The 18,250-nt window shown below is 43.0% G+C and overlaps 1 protein-coding gene across 5 annotated transcripts in view; it reads right to left on the reverse strand.

The window, feature by feature from the left end:
• The window catches only part of TBPL1 (TATA-box binding protein like 1), a 219,964-nt gene that overhangs the window by 144,626 nt on the left and 57,088 nt on the right, over positions 1 to 18,250 (reverse strand). For all 5 annotated transcript variants that reach the window (XM_069234882.1, XM_069234885.1, XM_069234884.1 and 2 more), the window contains one exon: positions 5,253 to 5,335. In XM_069234882.1, the coding sequence (XP_069090983.1) occupies positions 5,253 to 5,335 (83 nt within the window). The remainder of the gene's footprint in view (positions 1 to 5,252; positions 5,336 to 18,250) is intronic.

Raw genomic sequence — 18,250 nt, forward strand, 5'->3', positions numbered from 1 at the left:
TTGACCAGACATTTCTTCTCTATCATGTTGAAACCTTCACCGCGATTGGCATGGCCTTCAGCTGTGTGCATTAAAGTTTGCCACAGGACCTGGCCTTAAGGGCAAGGCATGTTCAAACAGGTCTTATGAATAACAGTGACAATAGATATTTTGATTCTCCCTCCGCCCCTTTTAGCTTTGCACCACCTTATTTGATCACACTTAAACCTAACATCCCTGCACTTGGATTAGCTGGCTAACTACATGCAAACTTTAATGCAAATTCATTAAATACTGTCGAATATATATCCGCAAATGAACAGTGTTTGGACCCTGCCTCTCTTAAATGTGACAACCACTTGACGGATGTACACAAAACTCAAAATATCAACAGTAAGCTAAATATACTAAGTGTTTAGCAAGTGTCTGCAGATACATAAATCTTTTCTCAAAGTTATTAGCAAATCTATGATTTTTCTGTACCTTTACCCGTCCTTTATGAATCTACATATCAGCTCACTGGAGGTTCAGGAGGGAGTTTGAACCCAGACGAAATCTTTGGAGAGACCTGGATTGATACATTGTGGCAGAGGTGTTTGAATCAGTTGCCTGTGAGTGAACTCTTCGGACACTGCATCCCAAACAGTCACTTCACTTTCCCCACCGAACAGGAACAAAATCCAAGAAGTAGCGCAAAACGTTTTACATAGATTTGGGGATGTGCATTCTGTTCCCAAAATACCGGAAAGAACATGCTTGGATTATGCTCACCAATTTCTATAGAGACAGACCGTTCCAATAATTAGTCAGGCATTATTACGTTTAGCATTAAAGATTGAAAAACACTTTTTGTTAAAGTGTGTGATTTTTCTTTGAGGCAAGGGGTTGAAGGAGCTAAGACGGGTGTCTTACCTACAACCACTGGCGACCCCCTAAATGACGTCCATGCTCTGGTTGCCGCAAAATACCACTCAATGCACATTTTAAAAAACTGGTAATACGATTGGTATTGAGAGAGCTATGTAGTCATGGCAGACCTAAAATGGATTACAATGGAAACTGTAACTTAATAACCAGAGTCACTATCGTGAAATTTGAAGTACACTTACTCCAATGTTTTCCACTGTTTATTGGGAGAAAATAAATAGCTGCCCTCATTATCCTGAGATTCCAAATATTATTTTTACTTCTAGATTGCAAAACACACCAGGAAAGGCGTACATTTGGTCCCTATCTCTATTCATCCCTCTGAAATGGCGGGTGTATACAACTCGTGAAAAAGTGCCAAGTGCGGTTCTGACAATGCAAAAAGACATTCCAACAAGAGATTGAGTTTTTCATGCTACCCACCCACATAAACCTTCGCCATACTAGAGTTTCACTATATACTTGTACATTTTAAATGAACTGCAGTGACTTTGCCATGTGTGTGTTTTTTTTGTTTTTTTTAATCATCAGTGTGGAGAACAGATACCCATGGTTTCAGTTAGAATTACTTTTTTTACCTTTTATTATACGTTTCACTTAACCATATTTGCTAGTTGCGGATATGCTGCATTTTGGTACACATAATTGCCTACCTGGAGCCTTAAGAAGGGGAACCATTAGAGATGCAGCAATTGCTCGATTAGAATCTCTAACCTTCGAGGAATTTAGTTCTAAAACGTTATTTTTAAGGTTGCTGGATTTTATTTTTTGAGTGCAATAATCAGTTCCGTTTATGAAATGTAATGCTCTCGAACTAAACATCAGAAAATAATTTTAGCAATAGGTAATTGTGAGAAGGTAGCCTCTTTCTAGCCTTGTTACCCCCACTTTTGGCCTGTTTGTGAGTGTATGTCAGGGTGTTTGTCACTGTTTTCACTGTCTCACTGGGATCCTGATAGCCAGGCCTCAGTGATCATAGTGAAAACACTATGTTTTCAGTATGTTTGTTATGTGTCACTGGGATCCTGCTAGTCAGGACCCCAGTGCTCATAGGTTTGTGGCCTATATGTATGTGTCACTGGGACCCTGTCACACAGGGCCCCAGTGCTCATAGGTGTGCATGTATATGTTCCCTGTGTGGTGCCTAACTGTCTCACTGAGGCTCTGCTAATCAGAACCTCAGTGGTTATGCTCTCTCATTACTTTCAAATTGTCACTAACAGGCTAGTGACCATTTTTACCAATTTACATTGGCTTACTGGAACACCCTTATAATTCCCTAGTATATGGTACTGAGGTACCCAGGGTATTGGGGTTCCAGGAGATCCCTATGGGCTGCAGCATTTCTTTTGCCACCCATAGGGAGCTCTGACAATTCTTACACAGGCCTGCCACTGCAGCCTGAGTGAAATAACGTCCACGTTATTTCACAGCCATTTTACACTGCACTTAAGTAACTTATAAGTCACCTATATGTCTAACCTTTACCTGGTAAAGGTTAGGTGCAAAGTTACTTAATGTGTGGGCACCCTGGCACTAGCCAAGGTGCCCCCACATTGTTCAGAGCCAATTCCCTGAACTTTGTGAGTGCGGGGACACCATTACACGCGTGCACTACATATAGGTCACTACCTATATGTAGCTTCACCATGGTAACTCCGAATATGGCCATGTAACATGTCTATGATCATGGAATTGCCCCCTCTATGCCATCCTGGCATTGTTGGTACAATTCCATGATCCCAGTGGTCTGTAGCACAGACCCTGGTACTGCCAGACTGCCCTTCCTGGGGTTTCTCTGCAGCTGCTGCTGCTGCCAACCCCTCAGACAGGCAGCTGCCCTCCTGGGGTCCAGCCAGGCCTGGCCCAGGATGGCAGAACAAAGAACTTCCTCTGAGAGAGGGTGTGACACCCTCTCCCTTTGGAAAATGGTGTGAAGGCAGGGGAGGAGTAGCCTCCCCCAGCCTCTGGAAATGCTTTGTTGGGCACAGAGGTGCCCAATTCTGCATAAGCCAGTCTACACCGGTTCAGGGACCCCTTAGCCCCTGCTCTGGCGCGAAACTGGACAAAGGAAAGGGGAGTGACCACTCCCCTGACCTGCACCTCCCCTGGGAGGTGTCCAGAGCTCCTCCAGTGTGCTCCAGACCTCTGCCATCTTGGAAACAGAGGTGCTGCTGGCACACTGGACTGCTCTGAGTGGCCAGTGCCACCAGGTGACGTCAGAGACTCCTGCTGATTGGCTCCTTCAGGTGTTAGTAGCCTTTCCTCTCTCCTAGGTAGCCAAACCCTCTTTTCTGGCTATTTAGGGTCTCTGTCTCTGGGGAAACTTTAGATAACGAATGCATGAGCTCAGCCGAGTTCCTCTGCATCTCCCTCTTCACCTTCTGATAAGGAATCGACCGCTGACCGCGCTGGAAGCCTGCAAACCTGCAACATAGTAGCAAAGACGACTACTGCAACTCTGTAACGCTGATCCTGCCGCCTTCTCGACTGTTTTCCTGCTTGTGCATGCTGTGGGGGTAGTCTGCCTCCTCTCTGCACCAGAAGCTCCGAAGAAATCTCCCGTGGGTCGACGGAATCTTCCCCCTGCAACCGCAGGCACCAAAAAGCTGCATTTCCGGTCCCTTGGGTCTCCTCTCAGCACGACGAGCGAGGTCCCTCGAATCCAGCGACACTGTCCAAGTGACCCCCACAGTCCAGTGACTCTTCAGCCCAAGTCTGGTGGAGGTAAGTCCTTGCCTCACCTCGCTGGGCTGCATTGCTGGGAACCGCGACTTTGCAAGCTTCTCCGGCCCCTGTGCACTTCCGGCGGAAATCCTGTGTGCACAGCCAAGCCTGGGTCCACGGCACTCTAACCTGCATTGCACGACTTTCTAAGTTGGTCTCCGGCGACGTGGGACTCCTTTGTGCAACTTCGGCGAGCACTGTTTCACGCATCCTCGTAGTGCCTGTTTCTGGCACTTCTCCGGGTGCTACCTGCTTCAGTGAGGGCTCTTTGTCTTGCTCGACGTCCCCTCTCTCTGCAGGTCCAATTTGCGACCTTCTGGTCCCTCCTGGGCCCCAGCAGCGTCCAAAAACGCCAAACGCACGATTTGCATGTAGCAAGGCTTGTTGGCGTCCATCCGGCGGGAAAACACTTCTGCACGACTCTCCAAGGCGTGGGGGATCCATCCTCCAAAGGGGAAGTCTCTAGCCCTTGTCGTTCCGGCAGTATTCACAGTTCTTCAGCCTAGAAAGAGCTTCTTTGCACCAACCGCTGGCATTTCTTGGGCATCTGCCCATCTCCGAGCTGCTTGTGACTTTTGGACTTGGTCCCCTTGTTCCACAGGTACCCTCAGACAGGAATCCATCGTTGTTGCATTGCTGATTTGTGTTTTCCTTGCATTCTCCCTCTAACACGACTATTTTGTCCTTAGGGGAACTTTGGTGCACTTTGCACTCACTTTTCAGGGTCTTGGGGAGGGTTATTTTTCTAACTCTCACTATTTTCTAATAGTCCCAGCGACCCTCTACAAGGTCACATAGGTTTGGGGTCCATTCGTGGTTCGCATTCCACTTCTGGAGTATATGGTTTGTGTTGCCCCTATCCCTATGTTTCCCCATTGCATCCTATTGTAACTATACATTGTTTGCACTGTTTTCTAAGACTATACTGCATATTTTTGCTATTGTGTATATATATCTTGTGTATATTTCCTATCCTCTCACTGAGGGTACACTCTAAGATACTTTGGCATATTGTCATAAAAATAAAGTACCTTTATTTTTAGTATAACTGTGTATTGTGTTTTCTTATGATATTGTGCATATGACACTAAGTGGTACTGTAGTAGCTTCACACGTCTCCTAGTTCAGCCTGAGCTGCTTTGCTAAGCTACCATTATCTATCAGCCTAAGCTGCTAGACACCCTATACACTAATAAGGGATAACTGGGCCTGGTGCAAGGTGCAAGTACCCCTTGGTACTCACTACAAGCCAGTCCATCCTCCTACAGTAATGGTGATAGACTGCGAGTGTTCCAGAACTTCACAGAGAAGAAGCGTACAACCAATTTCTTTAAGGGATTACAACTGAATCCTACTTGAATGCTAACATAACGAAACAATTTGGCAAATAATTCAAAGCCTAACAAAAAGGATAAAGTTTGCTTTCACACTGAAAATTTCTATAATTTTCTTATTATTCCCGTAAACAAATATCTATGGAGGTGGTCAAGCTCGTTCATGTGACAAAAAAACATCCTTGCTAGAAAAACAATCGGAGCAGAAAGTTACACTAGCTCAAAATATCACTGTGTCACAAAGGGGTGAGTCATGGTAGTGATTATAAAACATTTAAATCCCACCTTGTGGCGCCCGTGCAAATAATTTTTCCTGATGACCAAATGGTTGCTGTGATCCTTGGTTTCCGAAGTTTCATTAACAGTTTCTAGAAAACAGAACAAAGACGTTATCCTATATGAATGCTTCGGACATAGAAACTAGATAACAAGCATTGCTCATGCTAACGTGTAATTTTCCTTCAAATGTCTGTTTTTTGGTACAAAACGTCGGTTCGTGTATTATACAGTAATAAGTCACAGCCGTTTCACATTATACTTAGACATGGATTATTGGGATAACGGTGACAAACGTGACAGGAAGTTCAACTAAAAAACAAAAGGCAAGGAGGAAAAAAAAGGAGAAAAAAAAAAAAGCACATGGCAACTAGTAATACAGATGGGTAACGATAAAGACCCATGATCGAGCAGACGTTTAGACAAAAATATAGACCAAAAACTCTATAATGGGTTTAAGAAAGTTGTAAAATATTTTGTAGGGTTTACATCAGAGTAAAGGGAAGCTGTGAAGGACTGCACATAGATAATCAATGAGTAAAATAAAAACATATATTGGCAAATACAATAGGTCTTGCCTTTCTGACCTATCGGCTTTGAGGTAGGACATCGTCATGTCATTCCATAAGTATGCACATGCACGAAGACGTGCACAAGCATACGTCAGGAGGCATAAGGATGCATATGTAAGGACACACACACTATTTTATTTAGCCCTTTTCTCTACCAGTACAAGAAAGTAGTTCCTTAAACGTGAGCCGTGGAAGGATATGTCACCCAGTTAAAAATAAAAAAATAAATAAAAATTCTATGCTCCAAGAGAGGAACAAACAATAACGAGGAATTCAAGCCATAAAATAAGAATGTCAATAAAGCCAACAAATGGTAAGAAAATGACAAACTAACCCACTAAGTTTTTGGTATGGTCCACAAAAGATCTTTTGCTAACAGACAGTTACTAGCTGTCTGAAAGGCGAAACCTAATTTCTTTACAAATTTTTATAAATATTTTGTCACATTTCTCCAATGGATAAAAAAATCCCATGCGTGCTAAGCCAGAAAACTCATCAGGTCTGGAGTCAGGCAATACCAAACATACGTGGGCTTTCCTAGGGACCTGCCAAACATTATATAATGGTAACACGTAACTAAATGGTGCCAGAATGAATGTTTATAGTGCACTGTTCATTTGCTGAATTATCAAAAAGGACAACATTGAAGGTATATAAATGTTGGAAATGGCCCTCTCTACAGGGTCAACCCCAAACTTTTTGCCTTCCTATTTTTGCTGAATTTTTGCTCTTGTTGGCCTTAGGACTTTGTGCACGGCTAATCAGTGATGAAGTACTTATGCTCTCTCCCCAACAAATGGTTTAATTAGTTTATCTACCCAATTGGTATACTTAATTAGCGCGTAAATCCCTAGTAGAGGTATACGAAATACCCAGGGCCTGAAAATGAATGGGCCTGCAGCACTTATTGTGCTACCTATTAGGTAGCCCTCTAAAAACCTGTACATTGCCTGCCACTGCAGCCTGAATACAGCGTCACACTGCTTGCACCTGAATAAGCTGTGCCCTGTCTCCTCACACTAGACCTAACAATGCTGCATTACCACTGCAGCCACCTTGGAGCAAGGGCAGGGAAGTCAGTAAATTCCAAGAAAGTCAAAGAACCTTTCCAGAAATATCTCCTAATTGCTAGGAGAAGGGCAGAAGGGTATAAAAAATAGACCTTCAGATCACACTTTTCAGTTCATTACAGGACCTGCGGAAGGATTATCAGAGCACTGCCTTCTTCTGTGACCTGTGGGCTCTCTGCCAGACTGCTACTTTACCTAGAAGGACTGCTTTGCTGCCTGGAGTCCACTACTAGAAGTGACGCCAAGAGCTAGTTTATTGGCCTCTTGTTCAGAGCCACAGGAACATAACAGGCTCCCACCATCTTGGGACTGCATCTGAATCCAGCCTAAATGAGTCCTGAACCCCCAAGCAGTCTCCATACACTCCTGGACTCTCAGTGTTAGTGCTAAAGGTGACCAGATGTCTGTGGTTGGCACTTTTATATATTTAGGTGCTATTTTGAACCTTAAAAAAACTTTAAAAATACATAATCCTGGTTATACTGATTGGATTTTTCTCTAAATTGATTTGGGATTTTACTTGGTTTGTTTACACATTGCCTCTACATTATGGGCCTCATGATGACTCTGGCGGTCTTTAGACCGTTAGGGCCACGGTGGCAGTCTGACCACCGCCAAATCGGTGGTCCGACTGCCATATTATGACCATGGCGAAAGCGCCACGGCCGAACCGCCTCTACAGGAGGGGCTCGTAGTGCCGGCGGTCCCAATCCTGCATGCAGCACCACCCTGGGGATTACAACACCCTCACTGCCAGCTTTTACATGGCGGGTCGCACCGGGGTAGAGAGGGGCCCCTGCACTTGGCATGGGCAGTGCAGCACCCCCCCCCCCCCAGACAGCCCTGTCGTGCTTTTCACTGTCTGCTATGCAGACAACGAAAAGCTCGACGGGTGCTGTTGCACCCTACGCACCGCAAAATTGCTGCCAGCTCCATTAAGAGCCAGCGTCAATGTTGTGGGCTGTTCCCCGCTGCGGGAACTTGAAATTGGGGCCCCCGGAAGGCGGCCACACTGAGCGGCAACCTGACCGCAGGAGTTTGGCGGGCGGACTTTTCCGCTTGCCAAACTCAAAATGACCCCCTAAGTCTAACTGATTTTGTGTCAAGATACCCAGGGTTAAAGCACATATTAATTTAGTGACTTTTTGTACAATATGAGAAATCTAGTAGTGCAAGGAAGACTTTTCTTGTGCTGACTGGCTGGACATAAAAGATTTGAACAGGACACCAGGGTTCTTTTTTTTTTTTTTTTTTTTATTGTTTACATGTGGGGAGTGACCCCTTAGGCGATTGTCGCTCCCCTGGGTGGACAAATTTATTTTAGGCTATTTCTGCCACCCTTGGGAGTAGATTAGCCTATTTTTATTTGGCCGATGGGCAGAAGCCACTAGGCATCAGGGAATTTTTTTTTTTTTTTTTTTTTTACAGATAGGAGCGACACCTTAGGCAAGGGTCACTCCCCTGGGGGGCAATTGTATCTTAGGCTATTTCTGCCCCCCTTGGGGGCAGATTGGCCTATTTGTATTAGGCCAATCTGCCTCCAGGGGAGGCAGAAACCAATTAGGCACCACGGATTGGTGTGGGGGTGTGTGTGTATGTGTTTTGTTGGTGGGGCATCCCCTTGGGCAACGGCCGCTCCCCATGGGGGGCACATTACTGTTGGCCATATATGCCCCCCTTGGATGCAGAGCGGCCAGTTTTTGGAAAGCCAATCTGCCCCCAAGGGGAGGGGGGGGGGCAGAAAGCCCACAAGAAAGAAAGAAAGAAAGAAAGAAAGAAAGAAAGAAAGAAAGAAAGAAAGAAAGAAAGAAAGAAAGAAAGAAAGGTGCCAAAGTTGTTCTGCCCACTGGTGGGCAAATGGGGCAATTATCTCCCATTCTCTTCTGGGAAATGGGGGAGGGCAGAAAACCTACTAGATGCCAGGGAATAAAAAAAAAAAAAAAAAAAAGAAATAAATCAAAAAACAAAAAAAAGAAAATAGCGGGGTGGTTGGTAACCAACTAGTATGGGCATGGTTATGCCCTCACCCCAACTGAAGGGGGTAGCAGTCTTTCAGCTCTCCCCCGCACACTAAAACATCTTATCCCATGCCAAGCAAGAGGACATTTGATTATTTTGTGTTCTAGTTTTACATTTGGGCCATGAGAGCTTGTCTAACTCAAAATCCTCCCACTTGGAATTGTGAGGGCTGCACTTTTGGACTTTGGGATGCTGTCATGTAGAAAAATCCACAAGACCTAGACACATCTGAAAACTAAACAACTGGGTGAGTCCAGGGTGATGTGCTTCACATGCACCCCTCACCATTTTCCTACCCACAATGCCCTGCAAACCTCCACCTTTGCTGGAAATCACACATTTTTGATGTAATCTTCCGTATTCCACAAAATTCCTACCACCCAGCATTGTCGCATCTATACCAATAAAAATTCTGCCCCACTTGTCAGCCAAAAAACTTTTTTGTTTTTCTCTCAAACTGCCTTTTGGACCCGCTTTGGTTCCCTCTCAATTTCAACATGTTTTTGGCTCTTCCCTATCACAGGCACTTGACCCACCTACACAAGTGAGGTATCATTTTTACCAGAAGACTGAGGGGAACATTGGATGGTAGGAAATTTGTTCCAGTGTGGTGATCCCACACAGAAATGAAAAAGAAAACACTGGGGCGATCCACAAAAGTCACACCTCCCTGGACTCCCTCAGGTGTCTAGTTTTCAGAAATGTTTGGGGTTGGTAGGTTTCCCTATATGGCTGGACCAAAAACAAAGGCCACCCCCCCCCCCCCCCCCCTTGATCCCAGAACTTTCTGTCACCGAAATGTGAGGAAAATGTTTTATTTAGGCCAAATTTTGAGGTTTGGAAAGGATTCTGGGTAACAGAACCTGGTGAGAGTCCCACAAGTCACCCAGTCCTGGATTCCCCTAGGTGTCTAGTTTTAAAAAATGCACAGGTTTGGAAGGTTTCCCTAGGTGCTAGCTGAGCTAGAGGCCAAAATCCACAGCTAGGCACTTTGCAAAAAACACATCAGATTTCAATGCAAAAATGTGATGTGTCCATGTTGCGTTTCCGGTCACCGGCACTAGGCCTAACCACGCAAGTGAGGTACCATTTTTTAATCGGGAGACTTGGGGGAACACAGAATAGTAGAACAAGTGTTAATACCCCTGTCTTTCTCTAAAATGTTTCCTTCCAAATGTAAGGCAGTGTGTAAAAAAGAAGTCTATTTGAGAAATGCCCGGTTATTCACATACTAGCATGGTGACCCCAAAATTCCGAGATGTGCAAATAACCACTGCTTCTCAACACCTTATTTTGTGCCCATTTTGGAAATACAAAGGTTTCCATGATACCTATTTTTCACTCTTTATATTTCACCAAATGAATTGCTGTATGCCCGGTATATAATGAAAACCCATTTCAAGGTGCAGCTCATTTATAGGCTCTGGGTACCTAGGGTTCTTGATGAACCTACAAGCCCTATATATTCCCGCAACCATGGATAAAAATGGCAGTTTTTTTCTTTACCTCAATTTCAATATTGTTTTTCTTTCAGCTGTTATTTTCTGTAGGAAAACCTTGTAGGATCTACACAAATGACCCCTTGCTGAATTCAGAATTTTGTCTACGTTTCAGAAATGGTTAGGGGTCCAGGATACAGCTTTGGTTTTCCACCCATTTCTGTCACTAAGTGGAAGAAGGATGAAAGCACAAAAAATAGTAAAAACTGGGAATGTCCCAGTAAAATGCCAATGTCTGTCTGTTCCTGGAAGCTCGTGATTTTAGCACCGCAAAACCTTTGCTGATGCCATTATCAGGAAAAAAAAAAAAAAAGCCACAAGCATTCTTCTGAAGCCCTTTTTCCATTTTATTTTTATTTTATTTTTTAAATACGAGATTTTCGCTGTATTTTGGCTTATTTCTTGGTCTCCTTCAGGGGAACCCACAAAGTCTGGGTAGCTCTACAATCCTTAGGATGTCCGGAAAAAAAGAACGGAAATTTGGCATAGGTAGCTTATGTGGACAAAAGGACATGAGGGACATGAATAGCCAAAAATAAAAAGCCCTGACACCTGACTGGGGAAAGGCCTGACAGCGAAGGGGTTAAAGTTGGTGAACTATTTATCACTGTATTAGCCTGTATACTGACACGTTCAATGCTGATGAATATGTATGGTAGTACTTTGCAGCAGTCTAAGCTGCTCATTCAGAATATACTCCACAGTGATGGCCAACTATACTTTCGTTTTATGACAAACTGACCAGCTTCCTTAGACCTCTCTCCTTTTGATGAATGACTATAGTAGTAGATTACAATAAATTCATCTGTTCAGCAAGAAGTTTCTCTAAGGTAATGACTCAGTGTAGTAGACAACGAATAAGACAATTAGAACAAGACTGACCTCTCTGCTCATATCTTTCTCCAGGGTGAAGAATAATTTTACTAATGGTTTGTGACAGTGACATGCCTGCTAAGACCTCTCTAATGGTTGCATGCTGCAGTGGCTTCTGTTAATCTGACAGATGAACTAAAACTTCTTTCTAGGTTCTCGAATGGTGTTGTGGTTTGCAATAGACTAGCCTACAAGATTAAAAGTTTTACTTTGATCATTAGTGTTTAGAGTAGTGGTTGGAAGATTATCTACTGACAACTTTCTCTTAGTTGATAATGTTACAGTAACCACTCTGCTGTAAGTATCTCATCCGTGGCTTTTAAAAAATGTAAGTGGTATTTTTTGCAGTATATTGAAGTTTAATTTGGTAGATGAGGTCATCAGTGATGCCACTGACCATTACATGAGTGATGTAATACGAGGTCATAAGCAGTGCATTATGGGGGCGCAAGTTATAGTTAACTCGGGTAACTACAACTGCTGAATTTCTATGGTTTTCTGTGTGTAAAACGTGAACCTAACTATCACACCCCTGTAACTTTTGTTTTTTTGCAGTGAATTCTTAAGGTTTTTTTATTTTTTTTATTCTATTTCCTAACTATAACATCCATGTAACCTTTGGTATTTTAAGTGGTTTCTATTCTATTTACTAACTAAAAATCACTGAAATGTTGGATTATTTTAGTAAATTTCTACAGTTGTTCAAATTCTATTTCATAAATATAATGTCCCTGTAAGCTCTGCTTTCTAACTAATAAAAAAAAACACAAAAAAAAAAAACGAAGGTTACCGGGATGTTCTACTTAAGCTCATATTTTAAACAAACAAAACCACAGAAATTCAACTGTTATAGTTAGTTATCTCAAGTAAACATAACTCTTGCCCTAAGGTAACTACCTTGCGGCCCCCGTCGTGCACAGTTTTTTCCTGCAAATATCACATTGATATAATCAATGATGTCATCAAAGATGCCACGAGTGCTCTAATTTGTAGGGTAATTAGTAGTGCATGGTGAGGGTGTGAGTTATAGCTACCCTAGGGCAGGCAAGAGTCCTTGTTGCTTGAGATAACTGTAACAGGTGAATTACTATGTTTTTTTTACATTTAAAATAGTTTAACCTTATTTTTTTTTTAAAGTGAATTTCTATGGGTTTTTTTGTTTTTTTAAACTTAAAATAATTTGAATTAATATACAGTAATGCAACCACCACCATGCACAGGGGAAGAGATACTGCGCCCAACACCCTAAAAACACCCAACCCCACACTGCTTTCGGCTGTGCGGATTGGATGCAGGAACTGGTCTGGGGCTGGGTGGTTGTAGGGGCTTGGCCGCAACCGAAAGATTTCACTGGGAAAAATACCTCAAATATTCCATCATGAGGAATGTTTAACATTTGAAACCCTAGTAAATAAACAAACACACCACCATGAGATATGAGGATCTGAACCCTCAAACCTACTATCATCCAAGAGCTTTACCAGTAGGCCACAAGTGACTGCTATACTGTGCACTCACACCCAGCTAGAACATTCGAACCACACATCCTACTAGTGTGAAGTTTATTCTATATAGAGACTATTGCAATATGAATCTCTCTCTTCCATGACTTTATGGGTAGGGGGAGAAAGTGAGACAAAGTGAGGGACAGAGAAATTTAGAGGAAGAATTTTCGCAGAGAAAGTGATAGAGACAGAGAGGGGGAGAGAAAGTTTCTAGACTTTGATGAATGATATACTTAGAACAAGGTACTTTGAGACAAATTGAAAGGAAAAATGTATTTGTCAAGAACTTAAATATTTGGATCTGAAAAGCAATTAAAGCAAGAATGGGACTACTGAGACTCAGACTAGAACCTGCAACCTTCAGGGTGGGGGTCTGATACCTTAACCACTAGGCCAGTGGTTCCCAACTTGTGGTCAAGGTACCACTGGGGGTTCGCAAAGGCTCCTGAGGGGGATTGTGACTGCTTAGAAAATTAACTGATATTAACATATTAATAAAGTGTGTATAAATAAAGTGGCTAAATGTACAATTGAAATATATAAAACGTAATAAAGTGTGTATAAATAAAGTGGCTAAATGTACAATTGAAATATATAAAACGTACTATAAATGTCAAGGAATTTGAAATTGGAGGCTAACATTTTTATTAGTATCCGGAGATTGATTCGTGGGAGCAGTGCAGGTGAATCAAACATAATATGGTATGGATGATGTGTGGGTTTAATTGAATTGAGGAAAGCTCCAACCTTCCTAATAAAATAGAATAAAAACAAAAATTACTTGTATGCAAATACAATGCGTTATCATTTGTGGATGTTTGAAGGAATGCTTGTTTCTGTATTTTTTTTGTATTGTTTTGCTGTGCAAATCACTAACTGTTTAGGCCCGGCTTCTGAGAAGGACTCAGTGGAGGGGGGGGGGGGGGGCGGGGGGTCAGTAAGGAGTCCACGGAAGTCAAAATGTTGGGAACTACTGCTCTAGGTGACTCGGACATGCAGTTTCCAGACATAGATATGACATTCAACCACCAAGAGATTTTGATGGCAAAAAGATGTAAAGGTTTCATCACTATGGATTTTAAGAGTAAAAACACTAGTAAATAAATACACTACCATGAGATACCAGGATTTGAACTTTCAACCTACTGAGTGACAGTTTAAGAGCTTTACCAGTAAGACACAAGTGACTCTACTGTACTGTTCATCAAAATGTAGCTGTAACATAAAAAAAAAACATCTTGCTTGAGTGCTACTTTGAAGTCATCCTACGGAGAGGCTACTGTTATTGCAAAGGCCTCTACATATAATGACTTCAAAGGGGCTGGCAAGCAAGATGCTTGCTGCCAGGAGAGGATGCTTTTTTAGGGGGGGGGAATTGAGTGTGGGCAGAGGGGAGAATTGGGGTTAACGGACACCTGAATTCCCCCACTGCGGGAGCTGGTATTGCTCCCGCAAGCAGGGAGCTGCTTTAAATAGCAGATCCTTGCTTGCAAAAACACTTTATTTCTTTCCCTGCAAGCATATTTCTGTGCAGGGAGAGAGATGAAAACTCCACTTTCTGCATGTGGGAGCTGTTTGACAGCTCCCGCATGCTGAGAGCAGAGTTCTGTTTCCTTTTACCCACCAAGCAAAAGCAAACAGTTACCTACTGAGGATGGGTACCTCTGGAGTTAGCAGAAGCCAGCTCTGGGGGTTGGCGGTCCCCAGGACCATCTATGGGACCCCAAAGGGGGCTCTGCAGTTCCCCTCCATCGTTGAATTTGTCCCCGGGAAGGTGGGGGTCTCCGGGGCTGGGGGGCTGCAACAGGACCCCTATATTAAGGTATTAGAGCTCCAGAGAGGTTGGGATCCTCAGGGCATAGGCACACCAAACAGGCTGCCTGCCTATCTAGTGGGCAATGCCCTGGGGAGGTGGCGGCCTATCTAGTGGGCAATGCCCTGGGGAGGTGGCGGGCTTTCATGAGTCCTAGGAGAAGTGACCCTGCACCCCCTCCTATACTTTAGCAATGCCCCCGAGACCTGAACCACCCAGGGTCAAAATGAAAAGCAAGCGAACGAGACCCCGCTTCCGTTTAAAAACACCAAACAAAAAAAAACAACGAAATTTGCAGATTTGACGTGATATATATATATATATATATATATATATATAGATATATATATATATAGATAGATATATATATATATGGAAAATGTCATTTACCCAGTGTACATCTGTTCGTGGCATCAGTCGCTGCAGATTCACATGCTTTGCACATCCCGCCATCTAGTGTTGGGCTCAGAGTGTTACAAGTTGTTTTTCTTCGAAGAAGTCTTTTCGAGTCACGAGATCGAGGGACTCCCACCCCCCCCCCCATTTCCGCTCCATTGCGCATGGGCGTCGACTCCATCTTAGACTGTTTTCCCCGCAGAGGGTGAGGTAGGGGTTGTGTATTATAGTAATAGTGCCCATGCAATGGAGTGAATATGTATGTACATAATGTAGTTTAAAGTGATATATTTACAAAGTTACAAATGTTCAAGATCAACTTCGAAACGGCTACAGGCTCCCGGGGAGGCGGGTGGGCGCATGTGAATCTGCAGCGACTCATGCCACGAACAGATGTACACTGGGTAAGTGACATTTTCCGTTCAATGGCATGTGTAGCTGCAGATACACATGCTGTGCATAGACTAGTAAGCAGTTATCTCCCCAAAAGCGGTGGTTCAGCCTGTAGGAGTTGAAGTTGTTTGAAACAATGTCCATAGTACTGCTTGGCCTACTGTGGCTTGTTGTGCCGTTAACACATCCACGCAGTAGTGTTTGGTAAACGTATGAGGCGTAGGCCATGTGGCTGCCTTACATATTTCAGTCATTGGAATATTTCCTAGAAAGGCCATGGTAGCACCTTTCTTTCTAGTTGGGTGTTCCTTTGGTGTAATAGGCAGTTCTCTTTTTGCTTTGAGATAACAAGTTTGAATGCATTTAACTATCCATCTAGCAATGCCTTGTTTTGAAATTGGATTACCTGTATGAGGTTTTTGGAAAGCAATAAATAATTGTTTTGTTTTCCGAATTTGTTTTGTTCTGTCAATGTAGTACATTAACGCTCTTTTGATGTCTAATGTATGTAGTGCTCTTTCAGCTACAGAATCTGGCTCTGGGAAGAACACTGGTAGTTCTACTGTTTGATTCAAGTGGAACGGTGATATGACTTTTGGTAAGAATTTAGGATTTGTTCGTAAGACTACTTTATGCTTGTGTATCTGAATAAATGGTTCTTGTATGGTAAATGCCTGTATCTCACTTACTCTTCTTAGAGATGTGATAGCAATTAGAAATGCAACTTTCCATGTTAAGTATTGCATTTCACATGAGTGCATAGGTTCGAAAGGTGGACCCATGAGGCGTGTTAAGACAATGTTGAGGTTCCAGGAAGGAACTGGTGGTGTTCTTGGTGGTATAATCTTCTTTAGGCCTTCCATAAACGCTTTTATGACTGGTATCCTAAATAATGAAGTTGAGTGCGTAATTTGCAGATAAGCTGAAATTGCGGTAAGATGTATTTTAATGGATGAAAAAGCTAGCTTTGACTTTTGCAAATGTAGTAAGTAGCTTACAATGTCTTTAGCAGATGCGTGTAATGGCTGGATTTGATTATTATGGCAATAATAAACAAATCTTTTCCACTTATTTGCATACCAATGTCTAGTGGTTGGTTTCCTAGCTTTTTTTATGACCTCCATACATTCCTGTGTAAGGTCTAAGTGTCAGAATTCTAGGACTTCAGGAGCCAAATTGCTAGATTCAGCGATGCTGGATTTGGGTGTCTGATCTGTTGTTTGTGTTGAATTAACAGATCTGGTCTGTTTGGTAGTTTGACATGAGGCACTACTGAGAGGTCTAGTAGTGTTGTGTACTAAGGTTGTCTCGCCCAAGTTGGTGCTATTAGTATGAGTTTGAGTTTATTTTGGCTCAATTTGTTTACCAGATATGGAAGGAGTGGGAGAGGGGGAAAAGCGTATGCAAATATCCCTGACCAACTCATCCATAACGCATTGCTCTGAGACTGATCCTGTGGGTATCTGGATACGAAGTTTTGGCATTTTGCGTTTTCTTTTGTTGCAAATAGGTCTATTTGTGGTGTTCCCCATCTTTGGAAGTAAGTGTTTAGTATTTGGGGGTGAATCTCCCATTCGTGGATCTGTTGGTGATCCCGAGAGAGATTGTCTGCTAACTGATTCTGAATGCCTGGAATAAACTGTGCTATTAGGCGAATGCGGTTGTGAATCGCCCAATGCCATATTCTCTGTGCCAGGAGATACAACTGTGTAGAGTGTGTTCCTCCCTGTGTGTTCAGATAATACATTGTTGTCATGTTGTCTGTTTTGACAAGAATGTGCTTGTGGCTTATTATGGGTTGAAATGCTTTCAACGCTAGAAATACTGCCAGTAGTTCTAAGTGATTTATGTGAAACTGTCTTTGGTGAGTGTCCCATTGTCCCTGGATGCTGTGTTGATTGAAGTGTGCTCCCCACCCTATCATGGAGGCATCTGTAGTTATTACGTATTGAGGCACTGGGTCTTGGAAAGGCCGCCCTGGGTTTAAATTTATATTGTTCCAAAATAGAAGCGAGGTGTATGTTTGGCGGTCTATCAACACTAGATCTAGAAGTTGACCCTGTGCCTGTGACCATTGTGATGCTAGGCACTGTTGTAAGGGCCGCATGTGTAATCTGGCGTTTGGGACAATGGCTATGCATGAGGACATCATGCCTAGTAGTTTCATCACCATCTTGACCTGTATCTTTTGTTTTGGATACATGGCCTGTATTACATTGTGAAAAGCTTGTACCCTTTGTGGACTTGGAGTGGCAATCCCTTTTGTTGCGTTGATTGTCGCCCCTAAGTATTGCTGTGTCTGACACGGCTGAAGGTGTGACTTTGTGTAGTTGATTGAGAAACCTAGTTTGTGGAGGGTTTCTATGACGTACCTTGTGTGTTGTGAACACCGTTCTAGCGTGTTGGTTTTGATTAACCAATCGTCTAGGTACGGGAACACATGTATTTGCTGCCTTCTGATATGTGCAGCTACCACTGCCAGGCATTTTGTGAAAACTCTTGGCGCAGTTGTTATTCCGAATGGCAACACCTTGAATTGGTAATGTACCCCTTGGAATACAAACCTTAAGTACTTTCAGTGTGAAGGATGTATCGGTATATGGAAATATGCATCCTTTAGGTCTAGTGTTGCCATGTAGTCTCATTGTTTGAGCAGTGGGATTACGTCCTGTAATGTCACCATGTGAAAGTGATCGGATTTGATGTAGGTATTTAATGTTCTGAGATCTAACATACGTCTTAGAGTATTGTCTTTTTTGAGTATGAGAAAGTACAGAGAGTAAACCCCTGTTCCTTTCTGTTGAATTGGTACTAATTCTATTGCTCCTTTCTGTAGCAGCGCTTGGACCTCTAGTCCTAGAAGGTCC

This window comes from Pleurodeles waltl, chromosome 5 (genome assembly GCF_031143425.1).
Source record: "Pleurodeles waltl isolate 20211129_DDA chromosome 5, aPleWal1.hap1.20221129, whole genome shotgun sequence".
NCBI classification, from domain to species: domain Eukaryota; kingdom Metazoa; phylum Chordata; class Amphibia; order Caudata; family Salamandridae; genus Pleurodeles; species Pleurodeles waltl.